Here is a 24,141-nt window from a genome sequence, read left to right on the forward strand (position 1 = left end):
AACAGGGAACTGGTCTGAGGATGAGATGGAAATGGAAAAAGTACATGTCTGTTTGTTGAAAATACTAAGCAGTTTAAGTACAAGAAATCACAAGGTTTAGAACTGGTGGAAATTAGAATAATCAGAGATTTAAAAAAATTGATTAATGAGAAAGGGGATAAAGCCTAGCAAAAATGAAAGCTGGAATATGACGATGAAATCAAAGTGATTGTTTTCTCAAGTATTAAAAAATTGGTAAAGCCAGTCAGGAGTTTCTGAATCAAGCACAGTTTTAGGGTCACGTTTTAGAAAACTTTTCAAATGAGCTTGATGCAAGGAAAAGAGGACCAGGTTGTTAACTTCGGCCTTGAAACTGCAGGGAACTTAAACTTACCTAATTTTTATTACTTGCAAATAATCTCATTTTAACTGAAACAATCTGAGTCTCGGTGTTAATGTCTATATAAAAATCTATATGTTCATACTTTAATTTGAAAATTAGAAAAATAGATTAACGCCGGAAGAAATTTTGGTAAGTTTCTTATCCTTTGTCTTTAAATCATGCCCTCAAATAACCCACAGATACTGATCTAGTCCCATCAATGGAGGCTTGCCTCACAGAAGGTGGAGTGGGTTTGGTGTAGACGAAAGTTACTTCTCTTTTCTAGTGTGATATTAGGAGGTAGGCCTAGCACTGTTAAAGGAATGAATAAGCATGTGTCCATGTAGAATGCAACTTCTCGTCAACCGCCCAGCGAGTACACTGTAAAGCAGCCCCCTTGGCCACCTTTCCCCCAACCCTCAATGATTCCACACACGGCATATAAAACAGGGAAACTGAAAGGACTCAGGCTGACTCACACCCAGTGCAAATGAGGCAGTGAGCAGTGCTAAAGCCTGGACCGCTGCGTTACTGGTCCAGAAGCTGCCCTGACAGCTGGGTGTTCAGAGCCTGTGCAATAACAGGGCTGAGGCCACGCTCCTGTCAAGAGACTAGGGGCAGGGCCAGCACCTAGTTCTAGGAGCAGAGACAGTCCCCTGCTCTTCAAAGACGCTAGAAAAAGACTGTTTGTTGCTCAGACGCCAGTGTATGTGACGTCATGACCAGGAAGCCAGGCACAGCTGGTACAGCCTGCAGTTTGGCGCTAAACCCAGCAGCCTCCCAGTGCGGTGACTCAGCGTGCAACCTCAGCCTCCCAGAGGCAGCAGCCCCAGCCAGCTCCTGGTCAACCACTAGATGGGGAGGAGCAAGCAGGTAGGATGGCAGGCACGAGATGCCAGACAGCACCCACCTACCACATTCCAAAACATATGAAGCAATCTAATGCTACTAGGAAAGACAGCTGACAAGATCAGCAGATTATCAGTTTAGACCATATGCAATAAAAACACGGCTGACAGAGGCTTTATGATAAGCGTATTTGTGAGGTTCGGAAAGATGAGTAAAGGAGTAAAAGTCCATAAAAAAAGTATAAGAAATTATGAACACACACAGGAAGAGATGAAACAAGAACCAAACCAAACCTGTTGCTGTACAGTCGATTCCAGCTCATAGTGATCCTAAGAATTTAAGACATTTTAGGAATACAATGTATTTTTTAAAATGCTGCATTCAGTCTAAAGATTTATAAACTGGAAGGTAGCACTAAGGGAGTCACCCCACTGTAGCAGGGAGGTACCAAAAAAATGTGAACGGGCAGTCAGAAGCAGATACTTCTAAGGCCTAGAGAAGCGGAGAATGAAGGGAATGGCAGAGAAGGAAATTTTGAAGAGATTCTTGCTGAGAATTTGCTAGGATTGAGGAAAGACGCAAGTCCCCAAACTGTACTCAGTTACCTAAACAGAAGATAAAAGATTAATACTTGTCTAAAAACATTTATCTGAATCCTGGAATACTGAAGACAAAATCTTAAGATTTTTTCACTGTGAAAGATAAACAACAGACTTCCTAACATGGGAACAGCAATTAGACTAGCATCTTAGGCACAGTCCATGTGAGAAGGCATTGCAGTAGGATCTCAGAGTGCTAAGGTAAAAACAACTGTCAACCTAGAATTTTATACTACTTTGTCATTTAGTGGAAACCCTGGTAGTGCAGTGGTTAAGAGCTCGGCAGTTAACCAAAAGATCAGCAGTTCGAATCTACAAGGCGCTCCTTGAAAACCCTATGGGGCAGTTTTACTCTGTCCTGTAGGGACACTGTGAGTCAGGATTGACTCGACGGCAGCAGGTTTGTTTTTTTTTTTTTTTTAATTATGTAGTAGTGAAGGTAGAATAAAGCTTTTTCAAACAAAGGTTGAAAAAATGTATTATCAGCAATCCACACTAAAAGAATGTTTAAAAGTTGTACTTCAGGAAGAAGAAACGTGACGGCAGAGGTAAATGGGGCATATAAGAAATTGACACAATGTTGTAAGTTTAATTCCATATTGATTGTGAAAATAAGGTAAACTAAAACTCCAGGTCAAATTATATTCGGAATGTTATGTGTGTGTCTTTTGGGACTAGGGGTTCTTTTATACATAGTCAAGTCATTTTAAGGCCCTGATTCCAAACCAAAAAAAACCCACAAACCTATTGCCATTGAGTTGATTCCGACTCATAGTGACCCTCCAGGACAGAGCAGAGCTGCTCCGTGGGGCTTCTAAGGAGTGGCTGGTAGATTTGAACTGCCAACCTTTTGGTTAGCAGCCAAATGCTTAACCACTGTGCCACCAATGCCCCAAAGGACTTGGTTAGGAGAAGCTAAATATAGAAGTTACTTGAGAATTCATTAGAAAACAGTTATACGTAAGTACGTATCTTAAAATACATGTATTAGGTGTAACTAAAATGTTGGCTGTAATTACTGTAAGAATATACATGTAATTTATGATTTCCGACTTGGTGGCAAAAGACGTAAGGAACTATAGAAAAAAAATCAATCCAATCAAAGGTAAAAAAGGAGAAATAACAAGATGTGAAGAAAAAAGGATGTCAAACAGAAAATATAGAATAAATACTAACAGTATTAAGAGGATTGAATTAGTATATAAATTTAGACTTCTGTACCCAGCAGAGGCTCTTTCTTTTCTAAAACCTGTATAACTGTTTAAAAAGTTGACTATATGGAAAGTTGCACTGAATTTTAAGCAATCTGTTTCATGCAAGCTACGTTCTTTGACCCAGTGTGATTAAATCAGAAGTCAGCATAAAAAGTTCAAAAGAAAACATGTAAACACATGTGTGGAAACTTTAAAACGCACGCATATTTCACTCATGGCCAAAAGAGGAAAGCACAGTGAAAATACCAAATGTTTAGAACCGAACGAAAAGGAATGTACTGCAGGTCAAAATTGTGGGATGCTGGTAACCTGGTACTTAATACTAAATTTCTAAACTTGAAAAGGAAATTAAAATTAGAAAAATAAATGAGTAACTCCAAAGGATGTAGAAGGAACGTAATAACAAAATTAAGATCAGAAATTACTGCGATCATAAAGAATCAATTAAAAAAAAAACCCACTGCTGTCAAGTCAATTCTGATATAAGGCGACCCACTGTGCTCCACAGGGTTTTCAGTGGCTTGTTTTTCAGAAGTAGATTGCTGGGCCTTCCTTCTGAGGTGCCTCTGGGTAGATGTAAATCTTCAACTTTAGGGTAGCAGCTGAGGACATTAACTGTTTGTACCACCCTGGACTCCGCTCCATAAAACAGGCCCATGCGTTTCTGGAAACTAAGTACAAGGCTGAGATGTCACAGTGGAACAGTGAGGACACAGCGCCATGACTGTTGACATGGAGGGGTGTACGTGGACCTAAGCCTTACTGCACACCACACAAAATAATCCATTTCAGGTCAATTAAAGAATTAACAGTGAAAAACAAAATGCCTTTTATTATTTGAATACCCATTGCCGTCCACTTGATTCCAACTCTTAGCAACCATATAGGACAGAGTAGATCTGCCCTATAGGGTTTCCACGGAGTGCCTGGTGGATTCAAACTGCCGACTTTTTGGTTAGCGGCTGAATGCTTAACCGCTGCGTCACCAGGGCCCCAATTATTTGAATAGCAAGGATTAATGACTAATAAGAATCTTTATGATCTTAGGCTAAGAAAGGATTTCTTAAATAAGAAAGTACAACCAGAAAGGAAAGGACAAAATACATTTGGGTATATTATAAATACATATTTCTATGCAAATCTAACAGATCACAGTAAAAAAAAGCTAAAAGGCACACCTCAGCCTGGAAAAATATATTTGCACATACACCATGCGGAGTACTCTCAATGTATTAAAAAACTCTTGTAAGTCAATGAGAAAGAGAAACAATCAAATAGAAAAACTGGCAGAGAGTATGAGCAGGCAGGTGGCAAACAAGGAAAGTGCTATATGAATGTGTCCGATTCTGGATGTTCATTTCACACGAAAAATGTGGTGACCAACTGAGGTGGGAAGGGTGGAAACGACGCTATAAGGCTTGTTGTATTGAACAGAAAGCCAGCATCGCTGTTTCAGTTGCATCCAGCGTTAGTCTTTCCTTTTGGCGTATTCGGAGCCCTGTGCATCTGTGATGAAAGGGGCTTGGTGTTTGCAGCTCTCTGACAGGTGCCATAAAAGGTCCATTTTCCTCTCCTAGGCCTGGGTGGCGCAAAACCTGGCAGGGGCCTGTAGCTTAACCCTGCTTTCTACTGTGTGTTCCCCTGCCTTCCCTGACCAAGCTTGTGCCTCACAGGAAGTTAAGCGTGTGGGATTCTTTCTAGCATAGACGCCTTGGGAGACTTCAAGGGATTTGACAAAGGTCTAGTTCTGTTATTTCAAGGCATAGCCAGACCCTATGATTGCAAGCTTTGGGTTTGCATGATCCATCTGATGAGGAGTTGCCTAGTTCTTTGCAAGGCACATGATGTTTAGAATAAAAGATTAGCTGTGACTTTCCTTGACCTGTTACTTCTATCTGGCAAAGAGGATTTATTGCTCTCATTTTACTACCTTGCTCCTAATGTAAGCAGCTTATTTTTGTGTGACAGTTGCTCAAAATGCTACACACATTTCTTAGCAGTATTGCAGAAAGGGCCGCATTTTCCTTTGAAACCGCGTGGTTTTGAAATAGCTGGAATTGCTCTTGACCATATTTTTGCAATGTAAAGTTTCAGAGAATTGTGATTTTTAGAAGTTGGTGCTTTGGAAGAATGTCGTTGTCAGGTGCCATCGAGTCTGCTCCTACTTATAGCAACCGGTATATATAACAGAACAAAACACTGCCTGGTCCTGTGCCATTCTCACAATTATTGTTATGCTTGAGCACATTGTTGCAGCCACTGTGTCAGTCCATCTCACTGAGGGTTGTCAGGGGTTGAATTGTGTCCCCCAGAAGTATGTATCCACTTGGCTAGACCATGATTCCCAGTATTGTGTGATTGTCCACCATTTTGTCATCTGATGTGATTTTCCTATGTATTGTAAATCCTACATCTATGATGTTAATAAGGCAGGATTAGAGGCAGTTATTTTAATGGGGCAGGGCTCAATCTAAAAGATTAGATTATGTCTTAAGCCGGTCTCATTTGAGATGTAAAAGACAGAAGCTAAGCAGAGAGACATAGGGGACCTAATACCACCAAGAAACAAGAGCCAGGAGAATATCGTGTCCCTTGGACCTGGGTCCCTGTACGAGAAGCTCCTTGACTGGGGAAGATAGATGACACGGACTTTCCCCCAGAGCCGACAGAGAGAGAAAGCCTTCTGCTGGAGCTGGCACCCTGAATTCAGACTTCTGGCTTCCTAAACTGTGAGAGAATAAATTTCTCTTTGTTAAAGCCATTCACTTGTGGTCTTTCTGTTATAGCAGCACTAGATAACGAAGACAGAAGGGTCTTCCTCTTTTTTGCTGACCCTGTACTTTACCAAACATGATGTCCTTCTCCAGGGATGGATCCCACCTGATAACATGTCCAAAGTATGTGAGATGTAGTCTTGCCATCCTTGCTTCTAAGGAACTTTCTAGCTATACTTCTTCCAAGACGGATTTGTTCATTCTTTTGGCAGTCCATGATATATTCAATATTCTTTGCCAACACCATAGTTCAAAGGCATCAGTTCTTCTTTGGTCTTCCTTATTCATTGTCCAGCTTTCACATGTATGAGGCTATTGAAAACACCATGACTTGTGTCAGGCGCACCTCAGTCTTCAAGGTGACGTCTTTGCCTTTTAATACTTTAAAGAGGTCTTTTGCAGCAGATTTGCCCAGTGCACTGGATCATTTGATTTTGTGACTGCTGCTTCCATGGGTGTTGATTGCGGGAGTGATTGTTGGAAGAATGTGGCCTTTGCTGATTTTAGACAAGTTGCATCAGATTGTCAATATTACTCATAATCAAAGCTGAGCAGTCCAGCCAGGTCTGCCACCAGGAGCACAGCTGAGCAGAGATGCCCAGTGAGCTGAAAGAGACTTTTCACAGAGCATGTATGGAAGTAAATACATTCGACTCAGAAGAGAGAGCCCCCCAGACCTTTGTGAGCTCAGTAGGCAGTGTGGTGTAGTGGCTGGAGCCTGACAGGGTGCTTTTTTCTTGTAAAAACTGTTCTCTTGGGTAACTGAGCCTCAGTTTCCTCATCTATAATGCGGGAACAGTAGTGCCCCTTTTGTGGAGTTATTGTGAGGATCAAGAAGAGGTGTATGTAAAACACAAGATAAAGTGCTTGGCACAGCGGTCATTTGATAAGTGGTTGCTTTTGGGGGAGTAAAAAGTAATAGGGAAAATTCCACAAGGCAGTTTACTACTGTCTAACATGAGCCGCAGAAGAAGTTGCAGTCTGCACCTGTAAAGATTACAGCCTTGCAAACCGTATGAGGCAGTTCTACTCTGTCCTGCAGGGTCGCTATGAGTTAGAATTGACTCTACAGCAGTGGGTTTGGTTTTTGGTAACAGGAGCCTATACAGTGTTTACGCATTTTGATCCATCATTTCTTCCAAGGATTTATTTCAAGGAAGTGAATGTACATGTTTATAATATATACGTATATTATAGGTATGTGAGGAGCCCTGGTTGCATAGTGGTTAGGCGCTTGGCCGCTAACCACAAGGCCAGCAGTTCAAACCCACCAGCCACTCCGTAGGTGAAAGATCTGCTTCTGTAAAAATTACAGCCTTGGAAACCCTATGGGACAGTTCTGCCTTGTCCTATTAGAATCGCTGAGTTGGAATTGACTCAATATTCATGGGTTTGTATGTATGTATTATTATGGGTGTCATGGATAGAATTGTGTCACCCCAAAATGTCTATCAACTTTGCTGGGCCATGATTCTCAGTATTGTGTAGATTGGGCACCATTTTGTCATCTGATGTGATCTTCCTATGTGTTGTAAATCCTATCTCTATGGTCTTGATGAAGTGGGGTTAGTGGCAGTTAATGAGGGAGGACTCAATACACAGCATTAGATTGTATTTTAAGCCAATCTCTTTTGAGATATAAAAGAGAGAAGTGAGCAGAGAGAGAAGGGGACCTAATACCACCAAGAAACAAGAGCCAGGAGAAGAGCGAGTCCTTGTCCCTGTGCTGACAAGCTCCTTGACTGAGGAAGATTGATGAAAAGGGCCTTGCCACAGAGCCGACAGAGAGAGAAAGCCTTCCCCTGGAGCTGGCACCCTGAATTCGGACTTCTAGCTTCCTAGACTGTGAGAGAATAAATTTATCTTTGTTAAAGCCATCCACTTGTGGTATTTCTGTTATAGCAGCACTAGATAACTAAGACGATGGGTATATAATAATTATATGTTGTTGTTAGGTGCCTCGGAGTCAGTTCCCACTCATAGTGACCCTGTGTACAACAGAACAAAACACTGCCTGGTCCTGTGCCATCCTCACAATCACTATTATGCTTGAGCCCATTGTTGCAGCCACTGTATCAATCCGTCTCATTGAGGGTCTTCCTTTTCTTCGCTGACCCTCTACTTTACCAGGCATGATGTCCTTCTCCAGAGACTGGTTCCTCTTGATAACAAGTCCAAAGTATGTGAGACAAAGTCTCTCCATCCTCGCTTCCAAGAAGCATCCTGGCTGTACTTCTTCCAAGACAGATTTCTTCATTCTTCTGGAAGTCCATGAATAATAATATATATGATAATTATTATATAGTAAAAAAAAAAAAAAAAAACCCAAACCCGTTGCGTCAACTCCGACACATAGCCACCCTGTGAATACTGCTGCCCCATAGAGTTTCCAAAGAGTCAGCCACTGGTGGATTCGAACTGCCAACCTTTTGGTTATCAGCTGAGCTTTTACCCTTCACACCACCAGGGCTCCAGGAATTATATAACCCATTGCCGTCAAGTTGATTCCGACTTACAGCGACCCTTTAGTACAGAGTAGAACTGCCCCATAGAGTTTCTAAGTAGCACCTGGTGGTTTCAAACTGCCGACCTTTTTGGTTAGCAGCTGTAGCGCTTAACCACTTCTTCATCAGTTTCCAGTGATTATATAGGAGTAGGTAATATATATATGCTATTATATATGTTCGTATATATCATGCAATATATAATAATATATGCTATTGAAAGAATCGAAATGGATATTATATACCCTTATATATATGCATCATGAGTCGGAATCAACTCGACGGCACTGGGCATATATATGCAGGAGCCCTGGTAGTGCAGTGGTTGAGTGCTCTGTTGCTAACTAAAATATTGGCAGTTTCAATCTACCAGCACTCCTTGGAAACCCTATGGGACAGTTCTACTCTTTCTTATAAAGTCGCTATGAGTCAGCGTCAACTCGACAACAATGGGTTTATATATACACAGTGATAAGTGCTTGGCTGCTAACCAAAAGGTCGGCGATTCGAACCCACCAGCTGCTCTGCTGGAGAAAGATGTGGCAGTCAACTTCCATAAAGATTTACAGCCTTGGAAACCCTTTGACGCAGTTCTCCTCTGTTCTCTAGGGTCGCTATGGGTCAGAATTGACTGCACAGCAGTGGGTATATAATATTCATTTCAGTTGTTTCAATAGCATAGTCCCGCAGAATAAGTGAAATACTGAAAGAGATTGATCAAATAAATAATGCTACTAAATTCATTTGATGGACTATCATGCCATCTTTAAAATGGCTAGAAAATATTTAGTAACTAGCATGAATTCTTAGATTTAATAACTAAAAAAAAAACAGGAAATAGGTTACAATACTCTATGATTCCAATTTTGTTTTAAAAATAAAATATGTGTTTTCATATATTGGCGATAGTGTTAGTTGCTAACTGTTACTAGTCGAGTTGATTCCGACTTATGGTGACCCCAAGTGTGCAGAGTAGGGCTAGCTGCTCCATATGGTTGTCAAGGCTGTGAGCTTTTGGGAGCAGATCATCAGACCTTATCTCCGAGGGCCTCTGTTTGGTTAGTACTTTGGGTTAGTAGTCCGGAGCTTGACCATTTGTACCACCCAGGGAGCCCATTTTTATACACAATGATGTTTACTTGTTTTCTTTATAATTTTCTCTATTAAAATTTTTTTGAAAAGCATGTTATTTAAAGTTTCATAATGAAACTAAGTGAATAATAGGTATTATTTAAAAATATGGTTCCATGAACCTTGGGAATTTAGTATCCAAACCTACAGCAGAGCCCTACTGGTGGAGTGGTTAAGAGCTCGACTGCTAACCAAGAATTTGGCAGTTCGAATCCACCAGCCAGTCCTTGGAAACCCTATGGGGCAGATCTACTGTGTCCTATAGGATCGCTGTGAGTCAGAATCGACTGGATGCCAGCAGGTTGCAGCAGAGAGAAAGCGGTAAAGGGCATTTCCATTCCTGTAAGTTTCTATTGGTGAGAGATGTTTTTGACAGCGGCCCATCATAGGAAAAGGCGAGTCATAAAAAGGGCATTGGAACTCAAAGTACATGAATGTAAGTCCATTTAATCTAGTAACAAATAGCATCATACCTCCTCAAGCCCAGGGGACATCATTAATGTTGCTGTGGAGGACCACAGTCATTATGGAAAGGTCACATTATGTTCTTTGCCCTCCCCCGCCCCCCCCGCCCCCGAGAAGGCAGCAAAGAGTATGATGTATGAAGTGTAAGTGGGGAAAATAGAAGTCAGCGTTAGTGCTTAAAGTGTTATGTTCACTATCCTGAAACCTTACTGTCCAGAATACCGCCTGCCTCCAAGGCTTTGTAGTTGTCCAGAGGGAGCTTGTGTTGCTGTCACTGATCTGTGATTATGATGCTGGCGCAGCATCCTGGAGTGGTTTGTGGCACTGTTAGTTCCAAAATGAATTGGGCTAAGAGTGTGAAGTTGGAGGGAAGCAATTCTTTTTACTCTTAAAAAATTTATTATATGCCTACATTTGAGGAAGTTGGTTTATTTCACTCTGAATTTATTTTCCTGATCTATCCCCCAGGGGGGTATCCACTAGGCACCAGTGCCAGGTAGAGGGTTGGCACAGTGGAGACTGTCAGGGTCAAGGGAAGGCCTGTCCAGTCTGGGTGGGCAGTGAACAGGAATTGCTGTGTGAGCAGGGGTGTAAAGGGAGTGTGTATGTGTTCCCCAGTAAGGGCAGTCATGAGAAGACAGGACCAGGTGTTCCAGGCAGGAGGAACAGAGTGTGTGTAATACTCCTGACCTTGTGGGTGCTTTCCAAGAGCGGAGAGGGTTAGAGGGAGCGGAGCTGGGGGAAGGAAGATGGTACTTTCAGATTCTTAGAGCTTGACAATCTACCTATTATAGTAACAGTGGCTGTCTTTGGGTGAGAGCTTTATTTTTGTTTTTCACTCTTCTCTAATTTTGGTATAAAACCAAAAAAAAAACCTGGTTGCTGATTTTGACTCAATGGCAACCCCATGTGTTACAAGGTAGAACTGTACTCCATAAGGTTTTCAAGGCCTTTTTTTCTGAGGTGCCTCTGGGTGGATTCGAACCACTAACCTTTTGGTTAGTAGCCAAGTACTTAACTGTTTGTCCCACAAGTAAGGTTATTTCTGGAAAAAAAAAAAAAAAAGTAATAAAAACTATAATTTGAAATTAATGATTTTGGTATTGCACTGTACCACCAAACTGCAAAACTTTTCAGCTGAAAGGTCCCCTGGACACCATGAATTCAGTGCTGAGGGAGGAGAATGTGAGGCTGCCTGCTCAGAGCGAGGGCACCGTGGTTCCGAAAGCCATGGTGGTGGGCAGGTGAGGGAAACATGGCCACACACACATCGATCACCATCCCAGACCTCACCCAGAGCCCAGTTTTGGTAGAGACAAGATCTGAGAATTGAAAGTACTTGGCTAGATAAGTGGTAGAGCTTGGCAAAAAACAGATCTCTTTTCCACTCCAAAAATTCTCTCTCAAATCGTGCCCCCTCTGCCCTTGTATGGTTATTCGTTAGTGGCCTTATATCTGGGTTTCAGAGCTTCTGACATCAAACAGTGAAGTGGCCCCTGAATTCCCTCTGGTGTTCCAGTGATCCTGTCTCCTGGGGCAACAGAGGCCCTGCCTTGCTTTTCATTTCTGCTGCTTGACTGGAAGCACTTTACCTCTCTGGCTGGTTTCTCCCCTTTGTGGGCCTGTAACTGCTTCAGGCCTCCTTCCTTCCTCGATGGGACAGCTGATCTAATCCATAGATATTGTAGTTTGCGTCCCAGCTGAGAGCCGTGGACCTCACAAGACCTCTGTGACCTTCAGCCCGTGTTGCCATCGTGTGCGCCTCTTGGGCTCACTTGTCTGGTGCCCCAGGCAGGCACACTCATCATGACCTTACTCGATTTGGGCAACAGGGTCTTGTGTGACCATCATGGTGAAGCCCCTGAGATGTATTCAGAATATTCACTCTGACCCTGGAGGTATAAACCCAGGGAAAGTAGTCCATGTGCCCAGACGGCGACAGCTAGTCCAAACGCTGGGCTGTCCGTAATTAGGAGTGATGAGGTGGAGTCTACTCAGTGGCTAATGGTACTGGTGCCCAGGTTCTGCTGAACCCATCATGGCTATTTTCTGGCTTTGCTTAGTTTCTTTAACAAAAAAGTCAAAATGTTGGTTTTTTGCAGAATTATCAGTGTTGGGATGCTTTCCTTCCTGGTAAGAGTATGTTGTTGTTAGCTACCATCAGGTTGCCCTCTACTTATGGTAGCCCCAGATACAAGGAACAAAATGCTTCCTGGTCCTGCATTACTCTCATGATTTGTTATAAATTGGACTGTTGTGATCCATGGGGTATTCACTGGCTTCTTTTTGGAAGTAGATTGCCAGGCCTTTCTTCCTAGTCCATCTTAGTCTGGAAACTCTGCTGAAACTTGTTCAACATCATAGCAACATGCAAACCTCCACTGACAGATGGGTGATGGCTCAGCCTGAGGTTCATTGGCCAGGAAGTGAACCCTGGTCTCCTACAAAGAAGATGTGAGAATTCTACCACTGAACCACCATTGCAAGTGTAGAAAAAAGAAAAGTGTAAAATGAGACTTGCAGTGCAGTGAATCACTTACTTTGGCCCTTCTAGTCATAGTCTTCGTGACTCACACGCAGTGATTGGGTGAGACTGTGCAAATAAGGTGTATGATTAAGGTTATGTGTCAACTTGGTTAGGCCATGATTTTCTGTGGTTTGGCAGTTATTTGTTGATGCAGTTTGGCAGTTGTATAATGATGTAGTCATCCTCCATTTTGTAATCAGATGTAATTATCCTCCCTTTTGTGATCAGATATAATTATACTCCATTTTGTGATGTGTTGTAAATCTTAACCTCTATGCCTGTGGTCATGGTCCCATTTGGGAGTGAGTTGTCTGTTATGTTACTGAGGTTAGATTAGGGTGGGGTGTATCTTGAATTACCACCTTACTAGAGGGTGTGGCTCAAGTCCCCTCCCTTACCCCATTCGCCACCCTTATTGAAGTCCCTAACTTGAGTCACACCTTTTATCTTACAAGAGATAAAAGGAGACAGAAGCAAGTGACGAGGGAGAAACCTACTACCACCAAGAAGAAGAGCTAGGAGTGGAGTATGTCCTAGACCCAGGAGACAGAGAGCTATAACACTGGAGGTGACGCAAGATGGCGAAGAGTGGTGGCAAGCTTGGCAGAGAATTAGCAGCAGAAGAACCAGGAGGCAGGTGTGAGACAGTGCAGTGGGCTTCCCAGTGCACAGAGTGAGGCAGCTATACTGGGTGTGCTGACCCAGAGTGAGAGAGCTGAGCACCATTGGACAGGAGACATCCTGGCAAAGTTGGGTGCCTCTGGGCACCTGTCGTTGGAGCTAGGCTTGAAGACCTACAGAGCCAGATAGCTGAGTACCTTCGGGCTAGGGTTTTATAGGCAGAGTAGGGTGCCCCCAGGCACTTATTGGCAGAACTAAAGAGATTTTTAACAGTTATTCCAGCAGGGCACAGGCTAGCTGAGGGGCAGAGGGCCAAAAACAGGGGCCTACCTTGTAGGCATGGCGAGAAGTGGCTGTCCTAATTGAAGAACTGTATCCTGAGTCAATTCTGACCCTGAATTGTAACCTGCTACTCCCCTAATAAGCCCCATAATTGTGAGTATTGTCTGTGGGTTCTCTGTGGCCATTGCAGTGAATTACCGAACCCAGCAGAGAAGTAGAGTAGCCTGGGAGGGAAGGCTGGTGTCAGGATTGGTAAAAAGGTTGGAGAGAGGAGGCGTGGCTGTCCTCAGCCTCATAGGAATCAGTCTGGGGCTGCTGAGCTAATAATGACTCTCTCCACCTTGAAAGAGTTCAGGAGGAGGTCTGATGCTGCCAGCATGCCCCTTGTACAGGTCTATTTCAGAAACACCACTAGCTCAGTGGATAATCTTTTGGCCAAATGGAAAAGACCAAAATTAGAAAAGAATGTCAGTTAGTAGAGAAGGAAAAATAAATTAAGGAGGGAAAGGGTTTTGTTTTGTTCTGGTTTATTTTGTTTTTCTCCTTCATGGAACTGTTCTGAATGCCATCAAATGTTCAGAGGCGACCAGGCTTTGGGCTGACCATTTTTCTGTCTGTTTTAGCAGCACTCTGTGACTGTGTGCAAGTTAGTAACCACTTTGTACTGCAGATTCTTCATTTTTGTATACCTGTCCTGCATAACTATTGTGGAAGATAATAGTGACGATGATGATGATAACTTGGATTTTATGCAGAAACCTCCCGCATGTCTGATATTCTCATCTGATTCTCAGAGTTCCAGGTGAGGAAACAAGCTGAGAGGTTGATTAGCTTGCCCAGAAGTCACACAAACATCACGCAGTAGTAGAATTGGAAGCTAAATCCAAGCTGATCCAACTTCACACTTTGAGATAAATTAGCTAAACCACCTAGCCCATACTCCCTTACAAATGTTACTTTATATATGATATTTTCCCCCTTTCTCTTGAGATCATAGATTTCCTACGGGCAAGAACTATGTCTTAGTAATCTTGAAGCTTCCAGTGTAGTGCCTCACCCATAAACCAAACCCATACCATCAAGTTGGTTCTGACTCACAGCGACCCTATAGGACAGAGTAGAAGTGTCCCATAGCGTTTCCAAGGAGTGACTGGTGAATTTGAACTGCTGACCTTTTTGGTTAGCAGCCTGAGCTCTTAACCACTGTGCCACCAGGGGACTACCTTATCCCTAGTGGTGTTTAATCGATGTTTGTTTAATGAATTCCTGAACTTGAGGGTTTCAGAAAGATCCTCAGCCCCTACCATTGCCTTCCATTTGGGAGGTTCTGGCAGTTCCGTACCAACAAAGATAAATCTGATTAATAAGGACCTCCTCTTCCAAAAGCACCATTCCTGAGGCATCAGAAGTAGCTTGGAGAAGCGAATGATAGAAGAATGTAAAAGTAAGTGAGAAAACAATATGGCGCCTGCTAGTCATCGAGTCAAAACTTCTGAACCAGTTTTGCATTGTGGTTCATCTGATGCCCTCTTATCAAGTTCACTGGTTACTCTCTTACCACGAGAATACTAACGTGGATTGAATTGTGTTCCCCAAAGTATATGTTGGCCTGTGAATGTGACCTTGTTTGAAAATAGGGCCTCTGAAGATGTTATCAGTTAATATGAAGTCATACAGGAGTACCGTGGGTCCTAATCCAACCTGAGTGGTGTCCCTATAAAAGAAAAGAGACAGACAGAAATACAGGAAGGGCCGTGTGGAGATACATCTACAAGCTAAACAATACCGAGAAACACCCAGGACTACAGGAAACTGGGAGAGACCAGAAATGCTCTTTCACTCAAGTTGTCACAGAGAGCATGGTCCTGCTGTCGCCCAGAATTCAGACTCTTAGCCTCCAGAACTGTGAAACAATCAATTTCTGTTCTTTTAAGCCACCCAACTTGTTGTATTTTGTTATGACAGCCTTGGGAAATTCATACAAATACCTTCAACATTTTACCCGTTATGTATGTCTGTAGTAATTTTGTTCATTTAGTGTCATTGGGTTTTTTGTTTTAGTGTCATTTCCTCACAGTGAAACTACGCTGTCTTCCATTGATCACATGCTTTTTGTGAAATGCTCAAAAAAATTCCTTAATAGTAATGAATATTGGCATCTTGTTGGGTATTGATGCCAAAAATGATTTCAATTTTCATTTGTATTACCTGCCCAGACCCCAGTACCTAAACATCTTTTATTAGGATTGAAATACAAAAAAGGTGGGGGCAAAATCATCTCTCCCCCCCACCAAATAAGTAATGTTTATATTCTTTCTGCCTTATAGAATATAAAATCGGACTCATGCCACACTTAATGGCTTTTGTCCATGTCACTAATGATTTTTCTGCTGCATCAGTTTAAATTGCATCATTGTTGTTAGGTGCCATCGAGTTGATTCTGACTCATAGTGGACCAGTATATGGCAGACCAAAACACTGCCTGGTCTTCGCCATCCTCTCAATCGCAGTTATGCTTGAGCCCATTGTTGCAGCCAGTGTGTCAATCCATGTCACTGATTGAGGGTCTTCCTCTTTTTTGCTGACACTCTACTTAGCCAAGCATGATGTCCTTCTCCAGGGACTGGTCCATCCTGATAACATATCCAGAGTTTGTGAGATATAGTCTCGCCATCGTGGCTTCTAAGGAGGATTCTGGCTGTACTTCTTCTAAGACAGATTTGTTTGTTCTTTTGGCATGGTATATTGAATATCCTTCGCCACGACCATAATTAAAGGGTGTCAGTTCTTCTTTGGTCTTCCTTATTTATCGTCCTTCAGAAAGATATGTTAGGATTTCTTACCTCAGTCCTCTGCTTCTTACATGTTTAGGTTACATCCTTATTAAAAAATCTTAACATATCAAGAATCTGTGCTTCATATTTTAATTCATTTAATCCACATAATTGTCCTATGGGGCCGGCACTAGGCATTGTTATCCCCGTTTTTATAGAGAACAAAACTGAGGTCCCAGGGTTAGGGAAGGTGCTTGCCCAACATCACATCCCTGATGAGTGGTGGAGCGGGATTTGACACAGGATTGTGGGCTTGTGAGTCTGTTCTTGTCACCACTGTCATTCTGCCTCTAGATCTGCCCTCTTTCCCTATCAAAGCGCCATTAATATTTTCTTTTGTTTTTGGCTCCTCAGATTTTTCAGTGGCTCGCACTGAGATTTCAGCTGTTGGGATGGAATTTTTCCTGACACGGGAAGCAGCTGAGTAGATCGGATCCTGGTAGTCACCTCCCCTGTCTTGGATGGTGGTTTCCTTTTAATTATGTTTATTCCATCCTTTCCACTTTGAAGATCATTTGTCTTCATAAGGAGGATGGGAACAAAAACGGCATTCAGTAGCCTGCTTTGTCTTTGTCCTTCCCAGTGCTGGGCAAGCAGTAGACCTCTCCCTTCCTGGTTCTCACTTGGAGCAGAACTGAAAAAGCCATTGTCACTCCTGTGTCATTTTTCAAGTCTCAGCTATTCTGGGCTTTTGCTCTCCTGATGCTCTGACAGGTTCATGCCACTCTTTTGTCTGCTTCCTTTTAACAGATAATTGGACTCCATTAATGTTTCATGTTCCTTTCACTGTCAGGATGCTCGCAGATCAATGGAGGCTTTATCCCAGCAACAACCTCCGTTCTTTTGGTGTGTTTACTTTTCATCCTCTTGCTCGATCGTTTTCCTGTTTCTTTCATTCGTTCGTTCGTTCACTTAACAAGTATCTGTTGTTTGTCAAGGCTGTACCAGGCATGGGCCCAGACCGGGGGATACAGCAGTAAGCAGTGAGTTCTTAGGAGTCTCATGGTCTCATGACACATGGACTCAACCTTTGAGTCCAAGGCAGTGTAGATCCTTTCTAGAAGTGGCAGGGTACAACTTAGAAATGAAACATTCTTTCATTATTTAGATCAGTGATAAAAGAATATCTTTAGGCTCCCCAAGGTACAAAAGGATGGGGGCATTGGTGGTTCAGTGGTAGAATTCTTGCCACCATGAGGGAGACTTGGGTTCGATTCCCAGCCAGTGCACCTCATGCACAGCTACCACCCATCTGTCAGTAAAGGCTTATGTGTTCCTAAGATGCTAAGCAGGTTTCAGCAGCACTTCCAGACTAAGATAAACTAGGAAGAAAGGCCTGGCAGTCCACTTTCAAAAATCAGCCAGTGAAAACCCTGTGGATCCCAGTGGTCCAGTCCATAACCAATGATGGGGATGGCTCAGGAACAGGCAGCATTTCATTCCCTTTGTACATGGGGTTGCCATGAATCGGGGGCCAACTCAACTAACAACGGCAGCAAGGTAGAAAATGAGTGTATCTGTCTCCTAAACCAAGAATACACTTTTTCTATTATATTACCCTTTACCTAAAGTAACTGATTTTTTCAAAACCACAATCACTAGTATCAATCATTCTCTAGCCAGGACAGATAAATAAGATGCTTCTTTATGTTGGAATGAGTTCTTTTTCTTGCACAATTTTAAGCTCTGTCCCCAGAGGAGAAGATCTCAAGTGAGGCACTGAGAAAAAGCGCCTCCTGGTCTCGCCCCATCACCCTCTGTGATTTCCCTTAGAACATTCAGAGACTGGTAGCTGGCACTTATTCAACTCTAGATTTAGTTCTCACCAAAAAATACTTTAAGGGTGGTGGTGATGAAGGAAATTAGTACACAGGTTGTTACTCTTTCGTCTTTATAGATATGTTTTTAAATGTATTCAAAAGTAATCCCAGTTATACTGTTGTATAACTAATGCTTCCTGTTTGGGGCTCACCATAGTGAATAGGGGTTTCTTGAACCCCAGCTTTTAATGTAGAGTCAGCTAGCAAATGGAGTGACACCAAATGACACTAATCGTCTCTCGTTACTGATATTAATCTACAAATGGGTATTTGAAGCAGGAAGTGTGGTACCTAATATGCAGGTGAGTTACCTGTTTGGATGCTTGCTGGCATTGGGCGTCCATCCCTCCGGGGGGCGCTGGTTCCATTTGTGGCTGGTTTTCTTGGTTGCAGACCCAGAGTAGGCCCCCCTGTAACTCTCGCCCTTGGTCCTTGTCCATACTCTGGAAGGGTTTAGAATCAGCCTTTGTGTATCACAGCTGCCAGGTTCTCCCATGTCTCACTCAGTGTTTGTCCCATGTGCAGCCCTGTGGCACTATTGGTCTGGTACTCTGAGAATCTTTCCATCACCTGCACCTTCTGGCATTCTCTGTGGTGCTCCCAGATGTTTCCTTTTTAAAACACAGTTCTGGGAACATCACTCTTTCTCAGATACTTTTGGGTACTTTCTGTTGCCACAGAATGAAGTTCAAGCTCCTAAGAGTGGGACACAGTGGCCACATGGTGAGGCCATACCTGTATCTGTGGCTTCTTCTCTCATTATACCCATACACGTGCAGTGCCTGGCACCAGCTGCATACACTACTAGCTTTTCTGGGCCCTGCTATTTATTCTTGTCCTTCCTTACCTTGTCTGTAGAACACCCCACCCAGTAATAACTTTAATCTCTTTTGCATGTTTAAATTCTATGCAATCTTCTGGTCCTAACTCAGATGCCACGAGCTCCTTTCTGGGTACATCGCTTTCTCTCCCTTAATCACATAAGTGGCTTCCTCTTTGATAGTCCCTTGAGCTTTTTACTTCTCCCAAATAACTTCCTGTACTTTGCTTTGTATAATATTATGTAAAATACATGACTGTCTTCCCAGTTTGTTTCTACATTCCTTGAGACCAGGGACCCTAATTCCTTTTTTTTTTTAACCTTGTTTTTGTTAGATGTTGTTGAGTTGGCCTCTGACTCATGGGGACCCCGCACACAGTGGGACGAAACACTGCCTAGTCCTGTGTCATCCTCATGATCGGTTGCAGATCAGACCATTGTGGTCCTTAGGGTTTTCTTTTCTTTTTAATAATATGTTATTGTGTTTCCAGTGAGAGTTTACATAGCAAATTAGGTTCCTGTTTAACAATTTCTATACAAATTATTTAGTGACATTGATTACATTTTCCACAATGTGTAAGCATTCTTATTAATTTTGTTCTGGTTGTGACATGAGTTCTTCCCCCTCCCTTCTAAATTTTATTTTGTTGTTGAGAATATACACAGCAAAACATAAACCAATTCAACAGTTTCTACATGTACAATTTAGTGACATTGATTACATTCCTTGAATTGTAACCATTCTCACCTTCCTTTTCTGAGTTGTTCATTCCAAATTAACTTAAACTCGATGCCCTATAACTATCCGATCTAATCTTTCGAGTTGCTTTTATTGGTTTGATCCCCTATAGATAGTTCTTAAAAGAGCATAATGCTCAAGCAGACCTTTTTTACTAGTTAAGCTAAGCTATCATTTGGTTTTAAGATGGTGGAAAGGATATTTTTGGCTTAAAGATTATCCCAAGGCAGTAGTTTCAGGAGTTCATCCACCCTCCGTGGTTCCAGAAAGTTTATAGTCCATAAGAATTTGAAATTCTGTTCTGTATTTCCCCCACTTTGATCAAGATTCTTCTATGGTATCTTTGATCAAAATGTTAGCATAGGGTTTTCATTGATTTTTGGAAGTAGAGCTCCAGGCTTTTCTTCCTAGTCCATGTTAGTCTGGAAATTCTGCTGAAATCTGCTTAGCGTCATAGCAACACGTAAGCCTCTACTGACAGATGGGTGGTGACTGCAATGGAGGTGCATTGTCTGGGAATTGAACCAGAGGCTCCGGCCTGGAAGGTGAGAATTTCACCACTGAACCTCCACCATCTCATTTTAATCTTAGGGAATACTAAAGGAAGGTTTTGCTTGTAGCCACACCAGGCTAGGAATCCAGGCTACACTGATAACTGTGTTACTTTGAGCCAGTATCTTAACCTCTCTGAGCCTTAGTTTTCTAATCTGCAAAATGGAGACAATAGCATTTTGCTCATGGGTGTGGTATAAAGATTAAATGAGATGCCATACTTAAATGTTCAACATAGTGCTAGATTCTTGTTTGGCACCTCCCTCCCTGCCAGAGTTTCTCTATCTGAATCACTCTCTTTGATTAGCTTACAGTGCATGGAACATGGAGACAAGGAATACTTGTTAAACAGAATACTGAATTAGGCTTTGTTGAGTGTTAAGTGTCTGTGCTCCTTTGAGACACAAGCAGTCAGGAGTACATGGCTTATAAACATACCCTTCTTTTCACCTTCCGTTTGGAACTGGAATCCTTTCCAGCGCAGCCCCCGAGTGCCAGCCCTTGAGCCCCTGACTTCCTAATGTGGCCTCTGCCTGAGCTCTGGCAGTTGAGTGCCTGCTGACAGGACTGTGTCTTAAAGGTCACAGCATGAGGAGAAATTGATCTTGCATTGTGTGAAACTGCTCTCTCACCTAGAAGGACAACAGGATTTTTATTTCATAGACACTGCACAGGAGCCAAGGAGAAGGGGGTGATGTTTGAAGTGGTGTCCTCGCTTGGGGACGTTCAGCCTGTGCATGGAGCTGAATCCATTGTCAGGAGTGGGGAGTGAAAGACCCAGGGATTAGGGGGGAGAGAGTGTATATAAGGTGGTATTTCTGTCGACAGATGTCCTAAGGTTAATGTTGGGTTGGCTGTACTTCTGGGATATAGACAGTATCGTGATTGGCAAGACAAGGATTTAAGGAGAAGCTGTGAAGGTTTAGGAGAGTGGAGAACCTGTTAGTGGTCTGTCTTGTGACCTCAGGGATGATCAGGTGGGCCTGGCACAATCAGGTAGATATATATGGGTTTGTCCTGCTAGAGAATGCTTCCTACAAATGGATTCCTGTGCCCAGGGCAGCCCTCATTTCTGGACACTTGCCACCCCCTTTTTGAATTAGACAGTCTGGCATTTATTCACTTGGTGGCCTGTGTGGTAACCTGCCCTTTTGGTGTTTTTCCAAAGAACTAAAGGATGGGAGACACAGCAGCCTCCAGAGAGTTTGGAAACTGTCTGGCTGTCTGATTTTCTGGAAAATTCTGCAGCTTGCTTTATGGAGGCTGGTGAGTCCATTTTTTATTTATTCAACTAACATTTGCAGAGTACCTACTACGTGCCGGATGTGAGATTAGGTAATGAGGCAAAGGTGAAAGAACATGTAGTTCCAGCCTTCTAGAAACTCAAGTTTAGTGACAAAGAAAGATGTCCATAGAAATTAAAATAAAACTCAAGTTTAATGAGAAAGAAATTAAAGAAAATGAAAATGTAAGAAGAGACAGCATGGTCTTCGGAGTTGGGTAGACCAGAATTTGATGGCTGAATGATTCGGTACTTCAGTTTCTCATCTGAAATACGTTAAAATGCCTACTTTGCTGATTTGGTAGTAATAGTTTGTAAGAAGTGCCTAGCATAGAACCTGGCAATTTGTAGGTGTTTAAAAAGTGGTAGCTCTTGTTTATCACTATCGTTAATAATTGCAGTATTATATAACTGTAATGTTATAGAATAATTGAGTGTTAGAGTTGTTGTTAGTTGTCGTTGAGTTGATTCTGACTTGTGGCAACACCATGTGTTACAGAGTACAAGTGCTCTATAGGTTTTTCTTGGCTCTAATCATAATGAAAGCAAATCTCCAGGACTTTTCTTCCATGGTACTGCTGGGTAGGTTTGGATAGCCAACCTTTAGGTTAGAAGTCAAGTGCACACCGTTTGCATGACCTGGGCCCTTGAGTGTTTTAGAGAGAAAAAAAATCAATACATGTGTCTTCCACCTCTCTTATGACTCCAGCCTGTGAAACCTCCCCATCCGTGCTTGGTGCACTGGAGTAAGTGCCCATCAAAACCTGGAGTCTGAGAGAGACTGCCCTGTTCTCTTTTCCTGGGGCATAATTCAGAAGGGGGCCACTTATACATGTGCTTTATTTCCTTTAATTGAAAAATAATTATTATAAAAAGAAAATAAGCACTCAGCCAGGAACTCTGTTTATTCCCTGAGCCCTGCCCCGGAGATGCCATTTCAGATGCTGGGTTGGCCCCAGGCACCTGCTTTAGCAAACAAAAGGTGCCCAGGTAATCCTGTTCATCAGAGAGGTTTGAGAAGACACATCTGGGTAATCTTTGTCCCTGCTGCTCCATCCCGAATGTCCTCTCTTTCAGGTTGCACTATGTCTCCATCCACATCCTGGAAAGCCAGCTCCTCTGTCCTGGGCATTTCAGTTCTGGGAGATGTGCCATTTCTCAGAATAGCCTGGTACCCTTCTCCTGGAACAACTTTCCCCGTTTCGATGCCCTAGAATTTGGACTCTTCTTAGAGCCGAATGCCCTCTACTTGACTGCCTTGTCTGTAAACAGATCTCATTTTAAAATTCTTCTCTTCTGCCAAGTAATGAGCATGACCATTCTAGGAGAATTTCTGGCTCCTGGGATACTTTCATACCCTGGGAACTTCATTAACTCTGTCTGCCAAGGTTCTCTTTATCCAAGGACACAACTGTACCCTGTGGGCTTCCTCTTACTTCACACTCATCCCTAATCTCTCTCTTGCAAGTTGCTGGGTCTTGGGGGTCCATCTTTTTGGCTCCAGATAACAGGAGCCCACTCTTTCTTTCTTACACATAATCTTCACCCCCTAGGCTTCTATTTAACTGCAGCAGGTTTTAGCGTCTCTGTAGAGTGAATTGTTTTTCTGGAGGTAATAAAAGAAGTGTCATATCTTTCCTTGCTTTATTTTTAGCATTGCAATTTTTTCCCCCAAAGCTTGTTGCTTAAGATTTTATGACATTTAGGTGGCAGGGATTCTTGTCTATTTTGTTAACATTTGTGTTTTTAATAACTGGAACAATGTTGAATATGTGGTTGGTGCTTAGTAAATATTTGTTAAATGAAGAAATATTGGCTAAATTGAATTTTAAATTAATTGAGTTAAAAAGTTGAATGGCATAATAAATGCTCCCTCGCCATCTAATTTTGCCTTAAAAAAAATGGTCTTTTGAGGACATGGTGCTAATGACTGGCAGTAGCCTGGATTTCCGCTCTTTGATTCCAGCGTTCTTTGACTAATATTTTTAGGGTGGATGGAAAATGAGAACCTTCCAGAACGACTAGTTATTTATACAGTTTCTTGTAGCATCCAGGCTTCTGCTTGAATTATGATGTAATAGAAGAATTAGGAATTAAAATCAGAAGGCCGAGAGGGAACAGATTAAATTGCCAGGGAAACTTGAGGAAGATACAACTAATCTTTTGCCCTTTTTGAGTGTAGGTGTGTTTCTTTTCTTCTTGCCCACTAAGCGTCTTCTAATAGTACAAATAGAAATTGCACAGCTGAATTTGTACTTTTTAATGTCATTTGCAGCTTAGGGTAATTCATCGCCACCTTGATCCTGGTTTGGCTGGTTGTAACACTTTGGTAGTGGAAAATTCCTTTCATGTGTTGTATGTGCTGTACTGTGCAGAATACAAACAGTCTTAAAAGGCCTGAAAGAGACTTTGGTAATGCGCAGGTGCTTCCTTGTAACAAGGTGGCAGGATAAAATCCAAGAGACAAGGATAAATTACACTCTTTTCTGGGTGATGTTCACTGAACATTGGATGCCAGTTCTTTCATTTTTAATGAATGGAATCATTTGAGGAAAATGAGTAATTTTCTTGGAGAGAATTATTTTATAGTTCCCTGAAACACAGATTAAAAAAATAAATCTCACTGGAACCAAAGTACAGAGTGGATTAATCATTATCCTACCCATTTTTTTTTTTTTTTTGGTAGAGGTAGAATTGTCTGGCCATCAGGATGTCTGCATTTGATTCTGAGATTTGCGCTGGACTTCGTGGCATATTTTCCCCCTTC

The 24,141-nt window shown here is 42.4% G+C and overlaps 1 protein-coding gene across 3 annotated transcripts in view; it reads left to right on the top strand.

The window, feature by feature from the left end:
* Window positions 1-24,141, top strand: part of GRB10 (growth factor receptor bound protein 10) — a 290,298-nt gene that overhangs the window by 140,234 nt on the left and 125,923 nt on the right. The window contains exon 3 of one of the 3 annotated variants that reach the window (XM_049893808.1): window positions 21,261-21,358. The exons of the other annotated variants lie outside the window; for them this stretch is intronic. Within the exon in view, the coding sequence (XP_049749765.1) occupies window positions 21,349-21,358 (10 nt within the window). The 5' untranslated portion in view covers window positions 21,261-21,348. The remainder of the gene's footprint in view (window positions 1-21,260; window positions 21,359-24,141) is intronic. 3 annotated transcript variants of the gene reach the window in all.

The sequence above is a fragment of the Elephas maximus genome, chromosome 8 (genome assembly GCF_024166365.1).
Source record: "Elephas maximus indicus isolate mEleMax1 chromosome 8, mEleMax1 primary haplotype, whole genome shotgun sequence".
Classification (NCBI taxonomy): Eukaryota; Metazoa; Chordata; class Mammalia; order Proboscidea; family Elephantidae; genus Elephas; species Elephas maximus.